The 21352-nt window shown below is 34.9% G+C and overlaps 1 protein-coding gene across 1 annotated transcript in view; it reads left to right on the forward strand.

The window, feature by feature from the left end:
* LOC113056339 (protocadherin-15-like) overlaps positions 1–21352 on the forward strand; it is a 197242-nt gene that overhangs the window by 91012 nt on the left and 84878 nt on the right. Inside the window, exons 13-19 of the mRNA XM_026223068.1 lie at positions 671–805; positions 10099–10248; positions 11481–11674; positions 12962–13094; positions 14079–14158; positions 15328–15421; positions 21197–21325. Coding sequence (XP_026078853.1) covers positions 671–805; positions 10099–10248; positions 11481–11674; positions 12962–13094; positions 14079–14158; positions 15328–15421; positions 21197–21325 — 915 coding nt within the window. The remainder of the gene's footprint in view (positions 1–670; positions 806–10098; positions 10249–11480; positions 11675–12961; positions 13095–14078; positions 14159–15327; positions 15422–21196; positions 21326–21352) is intronic.

The raw sequence follows: 21352 nt of genomic DNA on the forward strand, positions 1-21352 counted from the left end.
CAAAAAAAAAAATATACATATATATTTTTAACATTGATTATAATAAGAACACTGACACTGAAGACTGGAATAATTGATGCTGAAAATCAGCTTTTTCATAAGAATAAATTACATTTCAAATATATACAAATAAAAACATTTATTTTACATTGTAATAATGTCTCACAATATTACTGTTTTACTGTATTTTTGTGAGTTTTGGTGAACATAAGTGACGTCTTTGAAAACATTAGAAAAACCTTCCTATTCCAAACTTTTGGTAGTGTACATGATAACATTATGTTTTACCTCAGTGCCGATACAACACTTTAACACCTCAAATGCTTTATTTTTGCACATTTCATAAGCATGAAAGTCTTGGAATGCTATTGCTCTTGTATAATCTCTTTAGATATTTATGATCCTTATTAATTTATTTTATTATTTCAGATATCATTGTCTTAAACTTCACAAGTTGGTGCTTCTTTAATTTCTTTTAGAAGGTTTTGAGTTATTTACGTCTCTCTTTACTGGAGTTCTCCCTTATACAGTGTGTTTCTCTAATGCACTGGGTTTTATGAGCGTTTTTCCCATCCTTTGCAATTTGTATAGTCAAATTCCCAGCATGCTCTATCTTCTGATGTCTCTGCCTTCTGACATGGGAAATTAAGGTGATTTATCTCCACTGCAGACGAAAGATCCCATGGTGCACATCTCTCTGGACAACTACAACAGCATCTTTGCGGTGACGCCCAGTGGGATTGCACGCTACCTGACACTACTGAGGCCCGTGGACCATGAAGAACAGCCGAGTTATGCCTTCACGGTAAGGGCTCCGTGCCACCTTTCCTTGACAAGCCTGCTTAGCTCTGTCTCTGTCACTGCGGCTTGCAGCTTTCATGTCAAGGACTTTGTCTAAACTTGCTTCACCACACACTACTAGATTTTTGGCTCTGGTGTTATTTTTAAAACTGCACACTGCACTAAAGGAATTCTGATCAAGTGCAAGCCTTGCGGTCGTATAGATTCTCTATGACAAGTGGCTTTTCTTAAGTATGTAATGTGGGACACTGACAAATGACAAGATATATATTTTTAAAGAAATCTAGTTGACCATGTACCAAGTACTTAGAAATGTAGTCTTTTGTATTCATGTTCTTTTCATTAGGTTTTAAAAAATAATTTATTCCAATTCAGACCATTTATGATCAACAAAAGATGGAACTTTAAGAAATCAAGTAAAAAGCCTTTTTCTTCTCAAAAATGTGTAATATTTTAGCAAAACTGCTTGTTTTGTTTATCTAAGAAATTATGGCACACTTTACAGTAAGGTTTGTTAGTTAACATTAAATAATGCATTAACTCAGTGGTTCCCAACCTTTTTCAACTCGTGGCCCACACAACCAAACACATATGTTTGTGCGGCACACTGCAAAAAATAAATAAATAAAAAATGCATTCAGGATGAATTTGGAACATATTTCCAAAGAAAACCAATTAGAGCTTTATTAAAAAGTTTTAATGTCTCTAGAACAGACATAATTCAAAATTATCACTATAGTAAAGGTGTAACAAAAGATACAAATATAAAAAATATAAATAAATAAATCCCGTTTCCAGGGACTTTTTTTTTTTTTGCCATCCATTGTTCATAGAGCGTATTAATTGTAGCAGTGCCTCAGGTGTTGAAAAAGATTTGTTATATATTATACAGGTTCACACGTACTCCGATTGCAGTTTGCATACAGTCTATGTAAGCGGTGCAGAAGCAGCAGCGAGAGCGCGTTATTGTAACGCGAAAGCACATTAAAATGATGGACGAGCACGAATCTCTCTGTTCGCACGCAGATTTCCTTTGCTCTGTCACAAAACCAGACGTGTTTGTCCGGAGAGAGTGTGCCCACTTAAAACCTATCTCCTCTCACTTAAACTGCATCCTGTGCACTCACAATTCTCTCTATGCTCATGTGTTAGATATTAATTATTTTCGCACATTTTTATTTCTAGCCTTTTGCCGCATGCAGTGTGAACGCTCTGATCCGTAAACATGGGCTAGGAAAAAAGGCGCATCACAGACAGTGTGTGAACCTGGAGTTAGGCACATGCCCAGTATGTTCTGTTCTGTCAGGGCCGTGGAAAATCGTGCTATAAAGCGATTTAGAAATCGCGACGCTCAAATTGTGATTTTATGATGATTTTGATTAATCACACTGCCCTAGAAAGGACTGGAAATTAACAGAAAATAACTCGGGCTGGCACCGCTCAGCAAAACGGGAAAACCAGCTCGGCAGTGGGTAAACAGTCAGCGGAGCAAGCAGTCAGGAGGGAACACGTTGACAGCCATTTATGTAGAGCCTATTGGCAGCCATTTATGCACGTTTGAATTTGTTGTTCTGTAGCATATGCAGCAAAAAGATCTAAGATTAATTGGTGGTTTATTCTTAATCCAATCAGTGAGCTCGAATAGTGGAAGCATAGTTTAATATAATTTTTTTGTTATTTAATTATACACATGAAATGATGTTATTATGTTATAACTTAGACATTTTTACATATATTAACAATATCATTATTTATTTTAATAGTAATTGGCGGCACACTTGCAATACCACCGCAGACAACAGGTTGAAAACCACTGCATTAACTTATATGAACTAACAATGAGCAATACATTTGTTACAGTATTTATCAAGCTTTGTTAACATAATAAATAATAAAAGTACAACTCATCATATTTGGTTCATTTTAGCTCAGGGGCATTCATTAATATTAACATATACAATTTTGGATTTTAATAATGTATTATATAGTATATGAATACATGCTTTAAAAGTGTTTTTCATTGTTAGTTTACGTTAGCTAATGTCAATAAAAGGAACCTTATTGTAAGGTGTTACAGAAATAATTACAAAATTGTATGTCAAACATTTTAATAAGACTTTTTTGATCTCCATCCAGAAACAGAAAATTATTTTATAAAAAAAAAAAAAAAAAAAAAAAAAACCTTAATTAAATAAAGTTTTGAGCAGGTACCTGTCTCCCATTATTGTGTTAAAAAAGCATGTTAACAAAGTTTGGCAGCATTGACATTCAACATACAGTAATGATTGCTAGATATCTTACTAATGACCATATTATATACTGCAGCTTTCAGTAGTGTTGGTACTTGTACTTAGTTACAGTGTTGAATATCATCACACTGCATCAGGTCACATGGACAATGCAGAGCACTGCAGTCATGCCATCACTAATTCTCTCAGGGTCCGGCTTTACAATTCACTCAAAAGCACCATATTTCCCTGCCTATCATACTGCACCACAGAGATATGCAGATCTCAGTTTGGTGCCATGTAGGCGATTGCTGCTTTCCCCACATTTTCACTTGGTGGTGAATGGATTTGAATTAACACTGAGCACGTCCATGGTTATTTTAGTCTCTGACATATATTACAGTGATACAGTGGAGTGCATTATAGTGCTGTCAGCCTGTTAATGAGAGAGAACAATGGTATTTTTAGTACCAGAGAAATTATGGAAGTATGGGTCAAACTATTATGACCTACACAAAGAACACAAAATTGCATATCCCTGGTCAATGGAAACACGTTTGCTGGAATTTGAATTATTATTATTATTATTATTTTAAGCTCAGTACCTGAGTTCATAGTGCGAACTACGGTGGAGCTAGGGGGAGCTCGGCTCCCCTTAATAAGAAATGGGCTCCCCTGAAAATAAGAAATTTGAAATTTTGTGGGGTCTCAAAAAATATTTACAATGTGAAAAAGTGTAAAATAGCAAAAGTATTATTCATTCATGGATGACGGCGATTAAAACCTAATTTACTTCAATAAAGATTACTGTTAAAAACATTTCAACTTTTCAGAATGCCGCAAGCACACCGTGGGTCATGTGACAAGAACTAACCAATCAGCTTCATCCTTTCCCTAACAACGTTGAAAGCTCAGCCAAGATGAAGGAACAGCTGATAGTTGTATATGGATTTCCATTTTGAAATAAATTTAGTAGCAGAGCTACTGCAAGCGATTTTATTAAACTAAAGGATAATCTGTTAACTTAATTATAATACCTTATAATAATAAGCTTAAAAATATTCCTTACATATTTCTGGTTATACCTTTAAAGTGTATACTCCATAACATCAACATTTTACATCAACATTTTTCATTCAGAATATGTGTGTTACCCAAATAAAATTGACAAACAATAAGTCTTTGAGAAGGGGTTTATCAAGCTAGGTGGTGCATTAGAAAAGGGGCTCATCTCCTGTTTCCAAAATGCATCACAAAGTGCTTGAAAAAGCTGTAAACTAATTCCACATTGCACAAGATGCAAACAACATTACGCCTGTTTCACACCAATGTTTAAGGTTTTAGGTGTCAAGGTACAAAAAACAAATAATTAAATGTAAAATAGCACTGGATAGTCTTGAATGTAAAAATTAAATATACAATTAAACCTACATTTATTCAGACACCTTCAACATTTCTCACATTATTACAGTTTTGATATATATATATATATATATATATATATATATATATATATATCAAAAATTATATCTGGTGTCTGAATAATTTTTGGTTTGACTGTTAAAACTACAAAGTATTGCAGTAAAGAGCAGTGAGTGATTTTCTTTCTTTCATTTTCTTGGATTAACATTACAGCAGCCAGTAGCTAAATTAGGCGCGGTCACTTTAAGAGACGATGAACGCATCCAATACAATACACATCCCATTTTTTCCCTCAACTGTTTACTTTCTATGACAGTTTTTTCTAGCATAATTTCCAAGGTAGATATTTTGACATATTTTGTATGTATTTGTCGCCACAAGAGCAAAAATAAGCAAATTCGATGTTCAAGTGTTTTGAGACGCCTTTCTCTTCGCAGAAGAGAGCTCGGTTCAGTGTCGCTGTCCGTGTTACGCGGCTCTCTCTCTCTCTCTCTCTCTCTCTCTATCGTGCGCAACGAACACCAGTAACCAGCTGCTCCGTTCAGCTTTTCCGCGTCTTGTGTTTGGATGCTTTAATGTTTAAATCAACAAGTGGTAAGGCGTATATATATATATATTAAATGTTAGTGCTAGAAATTATAACTAAATCAAATAATATAATTCAAATATTATTATTTTTTGTTTTTTTTTGTTTTAATCAAAAATCAAATCTGATCAAAAATAACAGTAAAACCTTTTTAATGTTACAAAACTATTTTGAGTAAATCATCTTCTTTTTAACTGTCCATCCAGGAAAAAAAAAATACAGAAGTATTTTACAGTATTACCGTTTCTAATCTCAAAGCATAAGAGACTTCTTTCAAAAACATAAAAATATTATATTTTTAATAGTTTTTAATTTATGTCTATCTGTCTGTCTGTCTATCTATCTATATACAGTGCCATCCTTATATATCATTATACATACCATTATTTTCATCTGTCTTGTTTCTCTGCTAGCTGTTTTACCTGTTTTCCTAACAGTAGTTGCTAACCTTCATTCTCAGCTGAATATACACATGAAATCACTTATGCAGTAATGGTGCCTTTCAGAAATGCAGCTTACTCACTCTTACTGGAGGCGCACGTCCTTGAATTTTTTTTTCTAGCAGAGGGGATCGACATGAAGGACTCCACCTGGAGCTAACTGAGATGTCTGAGCTGTCTAGTTTGACGTGCCAAACTTTGCACATGTGATAAGCTCAGCTCTTGAAGAGCCTCGCTGAAGTGATGTCATGACTCTACGTTTGAATTCTCTCTTAAATTTGGGTAACACTGTTTCCGTGGCAACAGCAGTTTCCAATTTCACCATTGTTTGTTAAGGTACAGTACTCTCTGAAGACTTCCTAATTTGCCAGTTGTAGATGTCACAAGTTTTAAGTGAACTAGCCAAAACATTGTCAGACTTGATGCAAAATGATACCTCAGTGTTGTATTTAATAAATCCAGATGTTTTTGGCTGTTTTTATTACTGCAGGAGCTTCAGTTTCTTTATTAGAATGATACTGTGAAGAGAAGGCAGGAAATTGTATGAGAGAGAAAGGATTGGCATCGTATAATTGCATGCATGCCAGATGCAAACTTGTGTCTATCACATGAGTGCCACAACTCCACAAGCTATACCTGACAGAAATCACTGAAATAGGTGTCCTGAGGAATCACGTCTGACAGCAATCGCCAGTGAGGGGGGTGGCCCATACTTCAATCTGAACACGCTCAGAATTATGTGGGTTTGTTAACATCATATTGGCTTAATTTGGTAGTAAATTGTGTGGTCACACTAGATTTTACAGAAATTGTTCACCCAAGAATTAAGATTAATTGTATTATTTGGTTTAATCTCTATGAAGAGCAATCTTCAAGTGTCTATCAACACTGGCATGCCTGATTCCCAGATGAACAGAGTCCAGGATTAAGGTTCCGATAAACTCACAGCAAATTTCATTTTCAGTCTTTGCTTAGGGGTAAAAAAAACAGCGCTGCACCGTTTGCCAACATTGTTGCTTTCAATTAGAATTACTACAGTACTTCAGTTTCTACTATAAATAATTTCTCTTGTGTGTTCATGGTTTTACATCTGATCTCAGAACAGAAGAAATGAAACAGAAAAGATTTCCATGCCAAAGTGGGCTGAACCCCATTACTTCAAATACAAATTGCATAATCGACACAGACCAATGATTCATTACGAAAATTTCAATTGGCAAGTTGTTTCAAACTTTCTAAATGAACTCCAAACGTACATCATTTTGACCTGATTTTGTTAAAAATTATGTCACACCAGTTCTGAGATTTTGCTTGAAGTATATAAGGCTCTTTAGATTTCACCAAACTAAATAATTTCAGCCCAGTTTAGAACAGGTTAAGCGGGTTCAGAATGCTCATTCTCAACTCAGGAACATGGAGTAAATCAGTCTGATTCACTTTTCATGAGAAAATTCCCATTAATTGCTTTTCTAATGAACATTAAGAGATTATTATGAGAAAAACCTTGAGTTTAACACAGCTGCTGCCAAAGTTTGAGACGGCAGCTAAAATAAAATATTTGACCTTATTAATTCAAGTGAATTAACTGAATTTATTAAATTGTCAGTGTTTAAAGGTTCATAAAGAGCATACAATAAAACATGTTAGCGTAGCAATTTTAAAAGCTTTATATATTCTAAAGCATGCATTTAAAGTAATTTAAATGAAAAGTTTATAATTCTGTCAAAATATAATTGCTTAAGTGTTATGGATATATATATATATATATACATACTCTAAACTGCCTTAAAGATGATAAGTGACTTATTTCATCATATGTCACTTTGCTCAAAGCTTTTAAAAAAAAAAAAAAAACACAAACAAACAAACAAAATAAACAACAACGACAAAAAAGGTTAGCCATGTAGGGTAAGTCACCAATGAACATCACTGAAAACCAATCCATCTTCTTTAACCCTCCAAAATAACTGAATCTCCTAAAGTTTAGCACAAATTCACCTGGACAGCCACTGTCTCCTTCATTTGTTTTTCAACTGTGAAACAGCAGCCTTGTGGACAAACAAATGAATACGGAGTATGTGCGGTTAAACAATTGCATAGGGAATGCATTGTATGTAAACCTTTGGGTACACGTAAAGACCGAAGTATTCTTTGGGCTTATTACTAGACTTTTTTTCACCATGCTTTCATGCTGAAAAGACCTTTGTGCCCGATCCTATAGGAGTGTGTAATTATGGTATGAGAACACTAAATTGTGGCAGAGGCTGTGAATGAATGCTGATTCTCAGTCAGACGTGGGTCGCTGTCAGCTCATGGGAAATGGGCTGCAGGACTTAACATTCACTGCACTGCGCCTCATGCCCTCTGAGCACCGATTCATTCAGAAACTGAAACCAGCTGGTCTCGTCTGAGGGAACAGAGGACTTTAGGTCCCGTCGGTGATGTTAACTGTGCAGTGTTAGGCTAGCATGTCACAAACAAACGGCTGCTTTGGGATGCCATTATCTGTTTTGCGACAAGATAAACTTTGTTTGCCGGAGCAATGGAATATCAAGTATCTCATTTGTAATGTCTTTGTAGCCGATAAACATTGTTTCCATTCGTTTAAATGAGTCTGTTGGGCCACGTTGTTATACCCATGACGTGGTTAAATTGGAGGAAATTGTTCTCTGAAATAACACAGATGAAAGTATTGCGCTTGCAGCTGATTTTTTTTAGATACATTCTTAAATAGCATTTCAAGGCTAACCATTATAAAAATTTACTGCGGTGACCATTGTTTCTGCCAAAAACTGTGCACTATTGGGTATCAGTAAAATGTGCAAACACTAGCTGCTACAATGCTTCTTGTAAAGTTGTAAACTTACCAGAGTAAGTGTTGAATTACATGGTGGTGAATTACATCCATAATAGACTTCTTTTCATAGCAAACTAGAAAGTCGGCTATCAAAATATAGTTTCTGAAAGTCTGCTGTCATATTAGAAAGTTTAATTCTTGTCCAGTATCTGTACTATTTCTCTCCTGAAGTAATGTGCGATTAATAGTGGTGGGCCGTTATCGGCGTTAATGTGCTGCGTTAACGCGAGACTCTTATCGGGCGATAAAAAAAAAATATCGCCGTTAATCTATTCTCAAAGTTGGGTTGGGAGCTGGGTCTATACTAAGCAAGCTATGATGACTTTCACCTTGATATTTTATATAACCGACTGACTGAGGCCAGCCTAAAAAGATGCTCAGGACAGTTGACGGGCCACTGCTGCGCATCGTCACAAAAGCTTATCTTTTGCACATGTTTCTTACCGCTTGTCGATTTAAACATTAAAGCATCTTGGAAATTATGCTCGAAAAAACTGTCAGTTATTTCTAAGGGGAAATAAACAGTTGAGGGAAAAAATGGGATGTGTATTGTATTGGATGCGTTCATCGTCTCTTAAAGTGACCACGCCTAATTTAGCGACTGGCTGCTGTAATGTTAATCCAAGAAAATGAAAATGAAAATCACTCACTGCTCTTGACTGAATTACTTTGTAGTTTTAACAGTAAAACCAAAAAGTTATTCAGATACCAGATATAATTTTGATGTATATATCAAAACTGTAATAATGTGAGAAATGTTTAAGGTGTCTGAATAAATATAGGTTTGATTGTATATTTAATTTTTACATTCAAGACTATCCAGTGCTATTTTACATTTAATTATTTGGTTTCTGTACCTTGACACCTACAAACTTGAAAAAAACTTAAACATTGGTGTGAAACAGGCGTAATGTTGTTTGCATCTTGTGCAATGTGGAATTAGTTTACAGCTTTTTCAAGCACTTTGTGATGCATTTTGGAAACAGGAGATGAGCCCCTTTTCTAATGCACCACCTAGCTTGATAAACCCCTTCTCAAAGACTTACTGTTTGTCAATTTTATTGGGGTAACACACATATTCTGAATGCCTTCGGCAGAATTTGAATGAGCCATTTTAATCTAGATTAATCTAGATTAATTTCAAGATCACAGTGAGATTAATCTTGATTAAAAAAATGAATCTATGCCCACCGCTAATATATATATATATATATATATATATATATATATATATTGTAGATATGTTTGGAAATGAATCCATTCTTTTTTTACCATCAGTTATTAACATGTTTCCATTTGTGTTGTCTTTTATTCATGATATTTGACTTGACTACCTCCTTCTGTGCTCGAGCGTCAGCTCTTTCATTCCATGTGGAGGTTGACAAAAACACTTTGCCCTTCCCACAGTGCCGTCCACAACCTCTCTGTGATATCCCATTAGTCTAGCTGACAGCTAGTGAGGCAGTTGGGAGTACCGCCAATGGACTGTACACTCCACGCAAGAGTATTCATTTGAATAATTTGCCTTCACAATAAGCAAAGGGAAAATGTGTGAGGCTATCTGGGTGTTATATCACAGTATCTGTTTGCCACTGTATAGTTAGCAACAATTTTCAAATTTAGCTTTCAACTGTTTTACAGTGATTTTTCTGTGCACAATATGCAATTATGAAATTAAGAAGCAAATGTGGTTCCTCCTAGTGCGTTGAATATGTTTCACTCTGTCTCACGGTCTGATAATAACAGTTTTGTTACTTCTTTTAGATGACTGCCTCAGATGGAGTTCAGGAGAGCTTTCCAGTCACTGTCAGTATCACTGTGATTGACGCCAATGACAACACGCCTGCCTTCCCCAACGTCTCCTATAGTGTGAATGTTTATACAGACATGCAGCCTGGAGACACAGTCTTACAGGTAATCAATAAGATACTCCCATTGCAATAAAATCACTTCTTTAACAGCATTTTGTTTGGTCTTCCAAAAACAGACATATAAGCATGCCTTAAAAAAATCATGCATTTACTTGAAGGCTTATTGTCTGACAGTATATTTTGATTTTGTGCTTTATATACTTTACACAGTAGAAAATGCAATTAAAAATATCTCTGAAAATATGTATTTTATACAGTTTTGCTTCTCAAATGCATTGATTTCTTTCTTGAAAAACATGGCAAAATCTTATTTGCAGAGCTTTTCACCCTTAATCCATTCATTTGAATTAATGGTTGTAGTTCCCACATTTATGAGGGGCTTATTGCTACAATAATTGCTCAGATCTCTGTTTAATCTTTGTCTTAATGGGAATTTTGAAATGTGTGCATAAATGATTTCTTTGCAATCAGAACATAAGCAGGGCGTAGATTTGCTCTGACATGCGGAAAGATTGACCCCAGAAGTCAAAATTAAAAAATACAAGTTGTATCATCTAAAAGGTTAACTGCTCTATTATATGCTGCTAGTCGTCACTTCATAAAGGTTCTGAAACAAATTCTAATCTCCCTGTCTGTAGAACTAGTGAGTCAGCAGGTAATTCCAAAAAAAAAACATGTCTGGGTCACCTTTTACATTTCTAAACAAAATAATAATAATAATAATAATAATAATAATAATAATAATAATAATAATAATAATAATAATAATAATATATTTTAGAGTCATAAAATAGAATTAAATATAAATTATATGAGTATATAATATATAGTGTATAATTAATAATAAATTAATAATATATAAAATATTAAAATGCAGTAGTAATATTTATTAATGATCAAAATAATTACTTTTTGCAATATATATATATATATATATATATATATATATATATATATATTCAGGCTATACATTTTTACCTATCAAGTGTTCCCGGGGAATCGAACCCCCAACCTTGCGCTTGATAAGGCAATACTCTACCAATTGAGCGACAGCAACATATATATATATATATATATATATATATATATATATATATATATATATATATATATATATATATATATATATATATATATATAAATGAGACACGGACATGTACTTGGCAGGTTTTGTGATTCAGCCTGGTCCAGAGAGGAAGCTTGGACAGTGATGAACGTGAATAAGCACCTTTGCATGTCCCCTGTGAAGTAACAGCTCCAATTTATTTCTTTTAGCTGACAGCAGTGGACGCTGATGAGGGTCCCAATGGCTTGGTGAGCTACAAAATCTTGGCGGGGGATCAGGGACATTTCACCATCAATGACTACACAGGAATAATCACTGTGCTGCCCGGTGTAAACCTGACCGTGGGCCGCTCCTATGCCCTCACCGTTAGGGCCTCTGACAACGGCCCTGCATCCCAGAGAAGGTAAATCAACTGATAACCCAATGAGGGTTGAAAAAGAGTGCGTCTCTCACTCTGTAACAGAAGACTTGACCTAGCATGCCCAGTTTGAGATCAATACAATGCCGCATGGTGACAGATTTTGCTTCGGAAATATCCCAGAGAACACTCTGCCGATATTGTCCCCTGCTCTTGTCCATCTGACACTTGGAAGAGCGGAAATTAAGGGCTTTTCACTCTAATTGCTGCTATCTCCCCTCCTGTCCAATTCATACCATCCGCTGCCCTCTGTAATTCTTGCTGACTGCTGAATCAATACAGATGAAAGAAGCAGAAAGAGAATGAGGGCAAGCAAAGTTCAGGAAATGCATCTTTTCACTTTGTAAGTTTAAAAGCGTCTAATATTCACAACAAATCAACCTAAATTTGAAGTTCTTCTCCACTGCTTGGTTGAAATCCACTTCATTGAGGTAGAAGAGGTTTATGGTGAAAGCTATTATATGTGTTGGACAGATGGCAGCTGAGCTGGTGAGCACCGGGTAGTTATTTCCATCTCTTATTTTTCTGTTTTAAAGTTTTATGAGAGTGCTGGCATCAAATCCATCATACTGGAAGATTTCCAGAGTGAAAATATTCCCCGATCTAATTTGCTTCAATGACGTTGATGAGTGCCTTGATACAATGTGTCATAAAACAATGACAGTACCAGGTTTGGTTTTCACAAAAAATCCGAAAAAACAACCTAAGCAATCCAGCTGTCATTATTAGCTAGACTTACAGTAAAGTGTTAAAAAAAAAATAATAAAATAAACGTGAATAATATTTTCTTTTAATATGAAAATGAAATAATATATTATTAATACATTATATATAATTAATAAATCGTTAATATAGAAAATTCTATATTTCTTGTTAAAAAAAATTAAGATATTATTCATGTATTATTAATTATATAAAATGTATGAATTATATATGAATATAGTTTATCTACATATAATTCATTTGAATATTTTTACATATTTATTTTATTTGTAGTTTTTTAAACACTTTTCTGTTGTATACATATTTCATATAGTTCATATGGTTCTGAATGTTGCCTATTTAGACAGATCACTTGATTTTGGAATGCCATAGCATTTTAGGAGATTATATGTTGAAACTCGTTTTGCATTGCCGATTGTTTTGTGGTTGGGGTGGCATAGTTAGTAGCTGGAGGGGATGCATTAGCTATCATGCTGTTCCCCTGAGTGAGACACTTAATATGTTTGTCAAATAAAGGAATATAAATCATGTTCCTTTTTGTTTCTTCAGAAGTTCCATCACTACGGTGTATATCGAAGTGCTGCCCCCCAACAATCAGAGTCCACCCCGCTTCCCTCAGCTCATATACAGCCTGGAGGTCAGTGAGGCCATGAGGACAGGAGCCACACTGCTCAATATACAGGTGACTTACCCATCAGCTCCATGACCCGTTGAGCTATTCCCTTTAGGGTGTTAATGTTTAAATAAAAATGTGTGAGTATCATTAATATTAATATTGTAATGATAAATATATGAATTATCTTTCAAAAGTTTTAAATTGTGTTCAAAAATACGCTAAAACAGTTATATTGTGAAACATATTTAAAATTTAAAATAAATATTTAGCATTTAAATATATTTAAAATGTTATCCCCCATCACGGTAAAGCTAAATTTTCAGCAGCCGTTACTCTACAGTCTGCCATCTTCCTTTAGAAATCATTCTAATGATTGGTGATTTGGTGCTCACTTATTTTTAATTATCAATGGTGCTGAATTAAACATAATGGTTCTTATTCTTGTTAATGCTGAAAACAAGCTAACCCTAACCCTAACTTTGATAAATAGCAATTTCAAAAGAACAGTATTTATTTAATATAGATTCTTTTGTCACATTATAAGTGTCCCTACTGTCACATTTCACCAATTCAAAGCATTCTTGCTCAATAAAGTATTCAGTTCAATCAATCATATATATATATATATATATATATATATATATATATATATATATATATATATATATATATACATATTCTCATGTGACACTGATGGCTAGTGATGACTATTAGAGTAATGATGCTGACACATGTGCAACACATGAATATACAATACAATAAATTAAATACCATATTATATATTTCACAATATTACTGTTTTTACAACCAAATTCTTTTAAAAATCTGAAAATATTAATTTAGCATCTAAAACCTTTGACCTGTACATTTATCAAAACATATTCATATAACTTTTCACCAAACATTGATGTAAAAAAAAGAAGAGAGAGAGAGAGATCATGGATATATGTGATATATGTCAGTATGTGTTTCCTGATCACGAAGTTGGGAGGCTGTGTTTTTCTCATCATAATTGAATGAATACACAAAAATGCTTTTTGTCATTTGCAGGCAACCGACCGTGAAAGAGATCCCATTACATATACCATCCTCAGAGGAGACACAAGCAACGTCTTTGAAGTCTCCCAAACGTAAGCTTGCTTTGAAAGGCCGCAAAACAGTTTCTGGGGTTTGAATACGCAGAAATGATATTATAATTGTGATTCAGACACCCTCACACAATGATTTGCACTCAGAGAAAAAAAAATATATTTTTCTCCGTGAAATATTTATGTTTAGGTTAGCCACGTCCTGACATGAACTGGATGCAGATTACATTATGACACAAACATGATGCATAATTAATAAGTTCCGATGAAATTATTAATTCCTCCATTTCAAATAGCAGCTTAAGACATTTCAGCTTTTGCTTGGGGTGAAGGACCGATAGTACGTCACTGTTTTCAGAGCAAAACCTAGGATGCATTTTATTTTATTTAGCACTCCATAAAACAAGTAAACAACATTAGGTGGCCGACATCTCTCACTCTCTTTCTTTAGGAAAGCATGCTATTCTCTGTAGTGTGCAGGGTGCCGGGAATTTCACTCATAACCTGGAGCAAAGCTTCTGATCCTGTTCTAAAGTTATTTAAGCACGATACCACAACCAAGAGACACTTCTAATGAACCGCTTCTGTTCTTTCAATAAGCAGCAAGTGAAGAACAGAACAAATATAGATATGTTCCTTAAACTACCGGAGCTTATCTCTCACAGTTACAGTTACCTTTTCTTTCTTTCCTCTCCTCCTTCCCACAATGACTTCTGCTCCCCGCGGAGTTTACGATAGAGCTGTCTGTTTGAGGGGATTGTGTAACTGTGGAGTCTGGAAAAGTCTGGCTGGAGGGTGAATATGGTGATATAAAGCACTTTCATGGGGGTTGGAAGTGTGTGGTTCTCCTTTCATAAAGTAAGCGAAATCAAATTTTAAAGTGGGATTATTGAGAAAATAAGTTTTTCAAGCAGATGGAATTTAAAATATTTAAATGGATTTAGATCTTTTCAACTTAGCCTAGGTTAAAGTGCCATAATTCCATCCAGCCTATATTTGATGAGCTAATTTCAGCCAAAAATTATTCACTTTGTCTGGATTTTAGCTGTGGCCTGTTATGCGAATGACATATTCCACATTTTTGTTTTGAATTTTACATTTTTTCCCTCCCTCTTTTACTCATGCTTACTCTTTAAAGCCGCCGTGAAGTTAAAAAACTTAGACCTCTGAGCTATATAATCCTCAGGTTTCCACGTCATCTTTGCTTTCAGGTCTGGCCTGTTGTTGTTGGCGAAGACTCTGGACAGAGAGATCACGGATCACTACATGCTAACGATCACGGCCTCCGATGGTAAACCAGATGGGGTAAGACTGAAGTCTGTCAATCAGTCACACTCAACTGAAGACGAAAAGCTGCATTAACTGCAGTTCAAAAGATCGTAATCGAATCTTCGGCTTAAACAGACGTCACATGGAGACACAGTACAACATGGCGGGCAGAGTCTAGCAGAATCAATCATGCTGATGAAAGGAAGGGCAGATGAAAGTTAGAAACGGTCGTAAAGTGTGCCGGGAGTATTGTATAGTCCTCTGTAGTCCCACAGATCGGTTCAGTGTCACTGGCTCTATTAATGTATGTAGACATTTGTATATAGACAATGGTGACAAATAGAAAGAAATTAATGCATTTATGATTAATTTACTCTGTCAGTCAGGTAGACAGTCAAATTATTCTTTCTCTCACTGATTTTTTTTTTTTTTGTTCATTAATCAAACTGTTCTATTTGATTTATATATATATATATATATATATATATATATATATATATATATATATATATATATATATATACACACATAACTGGTCAGTATATTATGTTTTTGAAAGAAATCTCTTTTATGCTCACCAAGGCTGCATTTATTTGATTAAAAATTATAATAAAATACATTTAGCATGTTATAAAATAAGTTTATATTTTAAAATACCATTATTCCTGTAAAGCCGAATTTCCCAGGCAAACTCCAGTCTTCATGGTCAAACAAATAAATTCCTTTACATTTTTATCGAAATAGAAAACAATTATTTTAAACAGCAATCATTTTTCTGCATTATTCATCAGAATAAATACAGCATTGGCGAAAATCCGAGACATCTTTAAAAAACATTTAGAAAAATCTTTATTCCAAACTTTTGATCAGCAGTGTAAACATAACCACAATATAAACAGATTTTCAGTAACACTCAAAATAATGTTCAATTCACTTGCAGTAAGGCATTAGACATCATGAACAATTAACAGCTTGTTTTATTAATCATTTTATAGTTGTTGTATTGTTCATTTTGTGTTGCTATAACAGTACTTTACTGTATATTCATAATGGTGAAAATGGGAAAGAATAGATATTTTATATATGGTATTATGTTTATATGGAAAGAAAAGAGAAGCCTTCCACTGATTCACTCATTCAGTCAACCAGTTAAATTAAACTGATTGCTGTTCATTTGTTTATTCATTCATTTCAAGTGGTTGATTTCTTTTTGTTTGTTTTCCTGCTAATTACACAGTAGTATATAAATGTAATTATGAAAATGAAAAGAATTTTGAGAAAAAAATAAGGATAAAGGCCCATTAACACCAAGGACGATAACTATAAAGATAACGATAAAGTTTTAAAAATCGTTCTCAATATTAAAGAATAGCAGAGTCCACACCACAACTAAAACGATGAAGCCACAAAGAAATAATATTTTTGGAATCACTTTCAGAATGTTTTTTTTTTTTTTTCAGCTGATGAATGATAAAAACACTGACAGCCAATCAGAATCAATCCTGCTGTGACGAACTAGAGAGTTTAAAGTTGCGGACGCAAATGTGCTTAGAATAAACAGACTATATCGTTTACTGGTGTGGACGCTAATATTGTTATCTTTATAGTTTATCTTTCAGGGCTTTAGAAACACAGTAAAAAAAAGCCTAATATTGCTTCCTTTGTCCATTTGTTTGCAACAGTGTTTGATTTTCTTTGATTGGGTAAGTCTCCAAGCAGTTACCAGCGACTGGCCTCTCCTGTTCACTCCACTCTCACAAAGGGCTCATTGGGATTGATCTAAATAGAGGAAAATGAGGTGCATCTTACAATGAAGTGATTATGCTGTAATGATGGAGATAAGCGAGCCGAACGGGCTTTTTAATTATGAAACAACTTTTGCTTCAGTCTCTCATTGAGCCTATTTCTCTTACTGGATGAGCCACCAGCAAAAATCTCACTTAGTATTCCTCGATAAAAGAGATGACTGGATTTACAACCCGCTTCAAGGACATGCAATGTGTCCACCTCCAAACTCAAGGATAATCACATGCCTTCTGCAGGAAGAAAGTACATAAAGATCCGGCTTTTAGCACAACGGTATCCATTTATATCCAGACTGTCAAGGTGGTTGTCAGGTGCTGAAGTTATGTCAAAAGTCTGTGACTTAACTGTTGTGTTAGCATATTCTTTACAAACGAGTGATGGTGATTCCAATGCTTTAATAACCCCAGGAATAATTCAAAAAGCACATCTTAATTGGCAGAATTCTCAGAGCCGTGATCTCTTTGCTGGCCTGTTGAGAAAGACGTCCCTCTGTGCTTAGCTCATGAAAGTAAAATGAGAAAACAGTGCAGCAGGTTTCATTCCCATCTTTCCATTTACCCGTAAGTGTCCCTCTGTGACCTTTCTGATTCACATGCATCTAAAAATCAAGGGTGAAGTTGAGACGTAAGGTTGGGGGAGCAGGTGTGGCTTAAGGTTTTTAAAATTCAGTGACCTTTGCTAAACCACCTGGTCATTAGCCAATTTAATATACAGTCCTTTTCCTGCAGAGGAGAAATGGAAAAATAGGTCCCTTTCTAAGGGCCCAGGGCAACACTCAGAGTTGACCTCTGTGCCCGCTGCGGTCATTTGGGCCGCTTCTTGCATTGCAAAGGGCAATGTGAGAGTCAGATTTACAAAGTCCACAAGAGAGATTTCTTCATTCCCAATCTGTGGATAGAGGAACAGATATACACAGACATTTGACTATTGGCACAAAGTCTTGTTCGCTTTGCTGGAATGGGCACAGTTCAGTGTTAGCTCCCTTTCAATCCCAAAGCTTCCATCTGACCGACTGACTGACCGACCAAGGTTTTTTTTTTTTTTTTTTATGGCTGCAAGCAGGGTGGCTGGTGCCTTATATCAAGGCTGATTTACATAAATTGAATCTTTCACAAGGACAATCAATCAAACACACAGTACATGCATTTTTATACAGGATACAGTACACTTTTCAGCTAGATTCACTGAAGTTTGTGAATTTAAATTAAAAGTTCAGCAGGTATTCAAAGACTTGCTTAAATTAGATAAATGAGTATTTTTTTTTAATGCTAACAGTATATACAAATATTATAGCATTTACTGTACTATTATTAGACATAACTGCTAAGCAGTGTCTTCTATCAAATGCTGTGGCTTCCGGAGGTCACATTTATCTGCTACATATGTCAATGAGGCTGTACTACATTCGCCGCATTGTTACTGTTGCATCGCTTCACTGCCTTTTATAAATCCTCTTGCATGTCCTCAAGTGATAGTAAAGTGACCATCGAATGCACACTTCTAAATCCCAACAGTAGTAGGCCATCCGGGTACTTTTTGCCTACTGACTTTCTAATAATATGTATTCGCCCATAATACTGTTTTCATGCTGTTTTACACATGCTATGTAATAAAGAAGTATTTGATTTTGATAACTAATGCAGAAGCAAAATGAGCGTTCACGTGCGTCGCTGTTCAAGTGCTTGTCTCTCAGTACTGTCAAAATAACGTATAAGATAAAACAGTAAAACTCTGTAGAAAATACTAAATATTGGCTGATATGTCAACCTTGGCGATATATGTTGGTTGATCACTAGTTCAGACCACAAGTAATTTTTTTGCTGCATGTTGCCAGTAGCTGTAACAATTGTGCACTGATGTTGGTAAAGTTAAACTCGTCATGCCACATACAAAATTAAATCATGTTGCTGTAAATCCCCAGCTTCATTAAAATAAATGATTTCAGGCTGTTTTGTTGTTCCAAATCACTGGTGGTGTGCATGGTGAGAATTATTATCATTTCAGATCTAAGCCACTGAGAATATGTGTTCTAACTAGAATACAATTTTATTATGAAAATAGCCAGGTTTAGCAATAAAGTTGCAAGATTGTCTTTCTTGCTTAAAGATTAATGGTATCCTTCCGGTTACCAGTCAAAGTTAACAAACTGAATTACCTTGTGTGCATTTGTCTCAGCTCAAGATCAGCTTACCTTATTCTAACCCCAGAATGTACTGCAAACTCAGCAGGCTTTATTGCCTGCACATGAAACATTTACAGGACCAATCTTCCAACTACTCCAGCATTTAAACCTTTAATAGATAAGTCCGAGCAGAAGGGGGATAACCACCTGCTAATTTATGGATTATTGGTTTCCTCACTGGCTGGTCTGGGATATTTCTGCCCAATGTTTTATGTTTCAGGGGAAGTAACAAAATTCACATGACATGGATGAAGAATGATCTGATAAGAGGCTAAGCAACTATGTTGTGAGGACACTAGACATGTGCCGGTATTCGGTAATGCGATATATCACGGTAACGAACATATACAAAATTGTTATCGTGGGCTCTTCTACATTTGGAATGCTTTTTAAGAATTTTTTCCCATCAACTGTTCAAAATGCATAACACCACTGTATGCTGCTTGAAAGACTCTGCTCTGATGTAAACAAGCACACATGAGAAGCACATGGAGGAACATGTGAGGGACTCACTGAATTAAAGCACATTCACTCTCTGACAGCAGATGGCGCTAAACTGCAGAAAATGCAGTCCTTACTCTTGAAACATCACAAATAAACCAGCTGCCCTACTTTCTAAAACATATTTAATAATTTTAAATAGCCAATATTTGTGTATTTGCTATGATGTTCATCACAGTGCCAAATACTTAAGTATTAAATCTTAAAATGCTATTTTAATCTGGACTACAACATGACATAGAAATTGTTTGAAAGTGTTTTGATTTTTGTTAATATGCATTTTACATTAGGGCTTCATTTTAACATTGGTTAATTCATTAGTTTACATAAACTGCCAATGAAAAATTCTTCTGAACGATGTTAAAGAACATCTAAAGACCTGGTATGAGAAGTAATTATTTGTATCAAATGTTCGCAGAAACAACTTTTACCCTAGACTGTGTAGCTCTATTTTGAATTGACTGGTGCTTTGAATCTAGCTGAAATGACACTACCTAACCGACTTGCAAAACACATTTGTACAATGATAAAATCAAAAATGGTAAAATCATGTTATTTGTATGTGTATTTGAAATTCACACACACAATGTATCTTTAATTTGACCAGAATTGCAGGGTTTCTGTCTTCATATAAAAGACATTTTAGAAAAAAAGAAATGAGTGTAATGTTATCGTAAATGTTAATGTTGTAGAATATAAAGGGTTTTATAATTAAACACATCTGAAAGGTCATCTAAAAATCACTCCCCATCACCTTCATGGCAGTTTTACTTAGATTCACCCATTTGTAGTGTTCCCCTGAAATAATCATACATGTTTTAACAGTAGATTTATGCTACTTATATGTTTGCTGTTTGACTGTTTAGATGTTATGTTTCCGTTCCTCATCTTTCCAAATGAGTCACTTTGTGAATTATTGGAAATGTAGATGGTTAATTGTTGTTATTGATTAGACAGAAGTCTCCCCACCAGCATGCTAATTTGGTTGCAGCCATCAATTTGTAAAGGCGATCTTTACTCTGAAATACTAATCTGCTCAACAGCTGTGAATATTTTTCATTAGACCCCATTCATGGCTTGATGATGAATGCAAATATGTTAGCAATTACACAAGTTCTGTGTAAATTAATCAGTGGAAATGGATAATTGTTAGTGAAAGCCAACACAGACACAATCTCACAGAGGACTCAAGGTTTGCATCTCAGATTTGTTGACATTGTTAGATTTCTGAATGAAACTGGTTGGATAAGTTTTTTTTTTATGTTTTTATTTAGAAGTGTCCATGTAATGATTGAAGTAACCTGAAGCTTTCTTGTTTTCAGACCTCGACTGCTACAGTGAATATAGTGGTGACTGATGTCAATGATAACGACCCTGAGTTCGATCCTCTGCTGCCCCTTAATCTCACAGTTCAAGAGGGAGAGGTGAATGCTTTTGTGGGTCAAGTAAAGGTAAGACCGCCACCACATTCAAAATTC

This window comes from Carassius auratus, chromosome 37 (assembly GCF_003368295.1).
Source record: "Carassius auratus strain Wakin chromosome 37, ASM336829v1, whole genome shotgun sequence".
Classification (NCBI taxonomy): domain Eukaryota; kingdom Metazoa; phylum Chordata; class Actinopteri; order Cypriniformes; family Cyprinidae; genus Carassius; species Carassius auratus.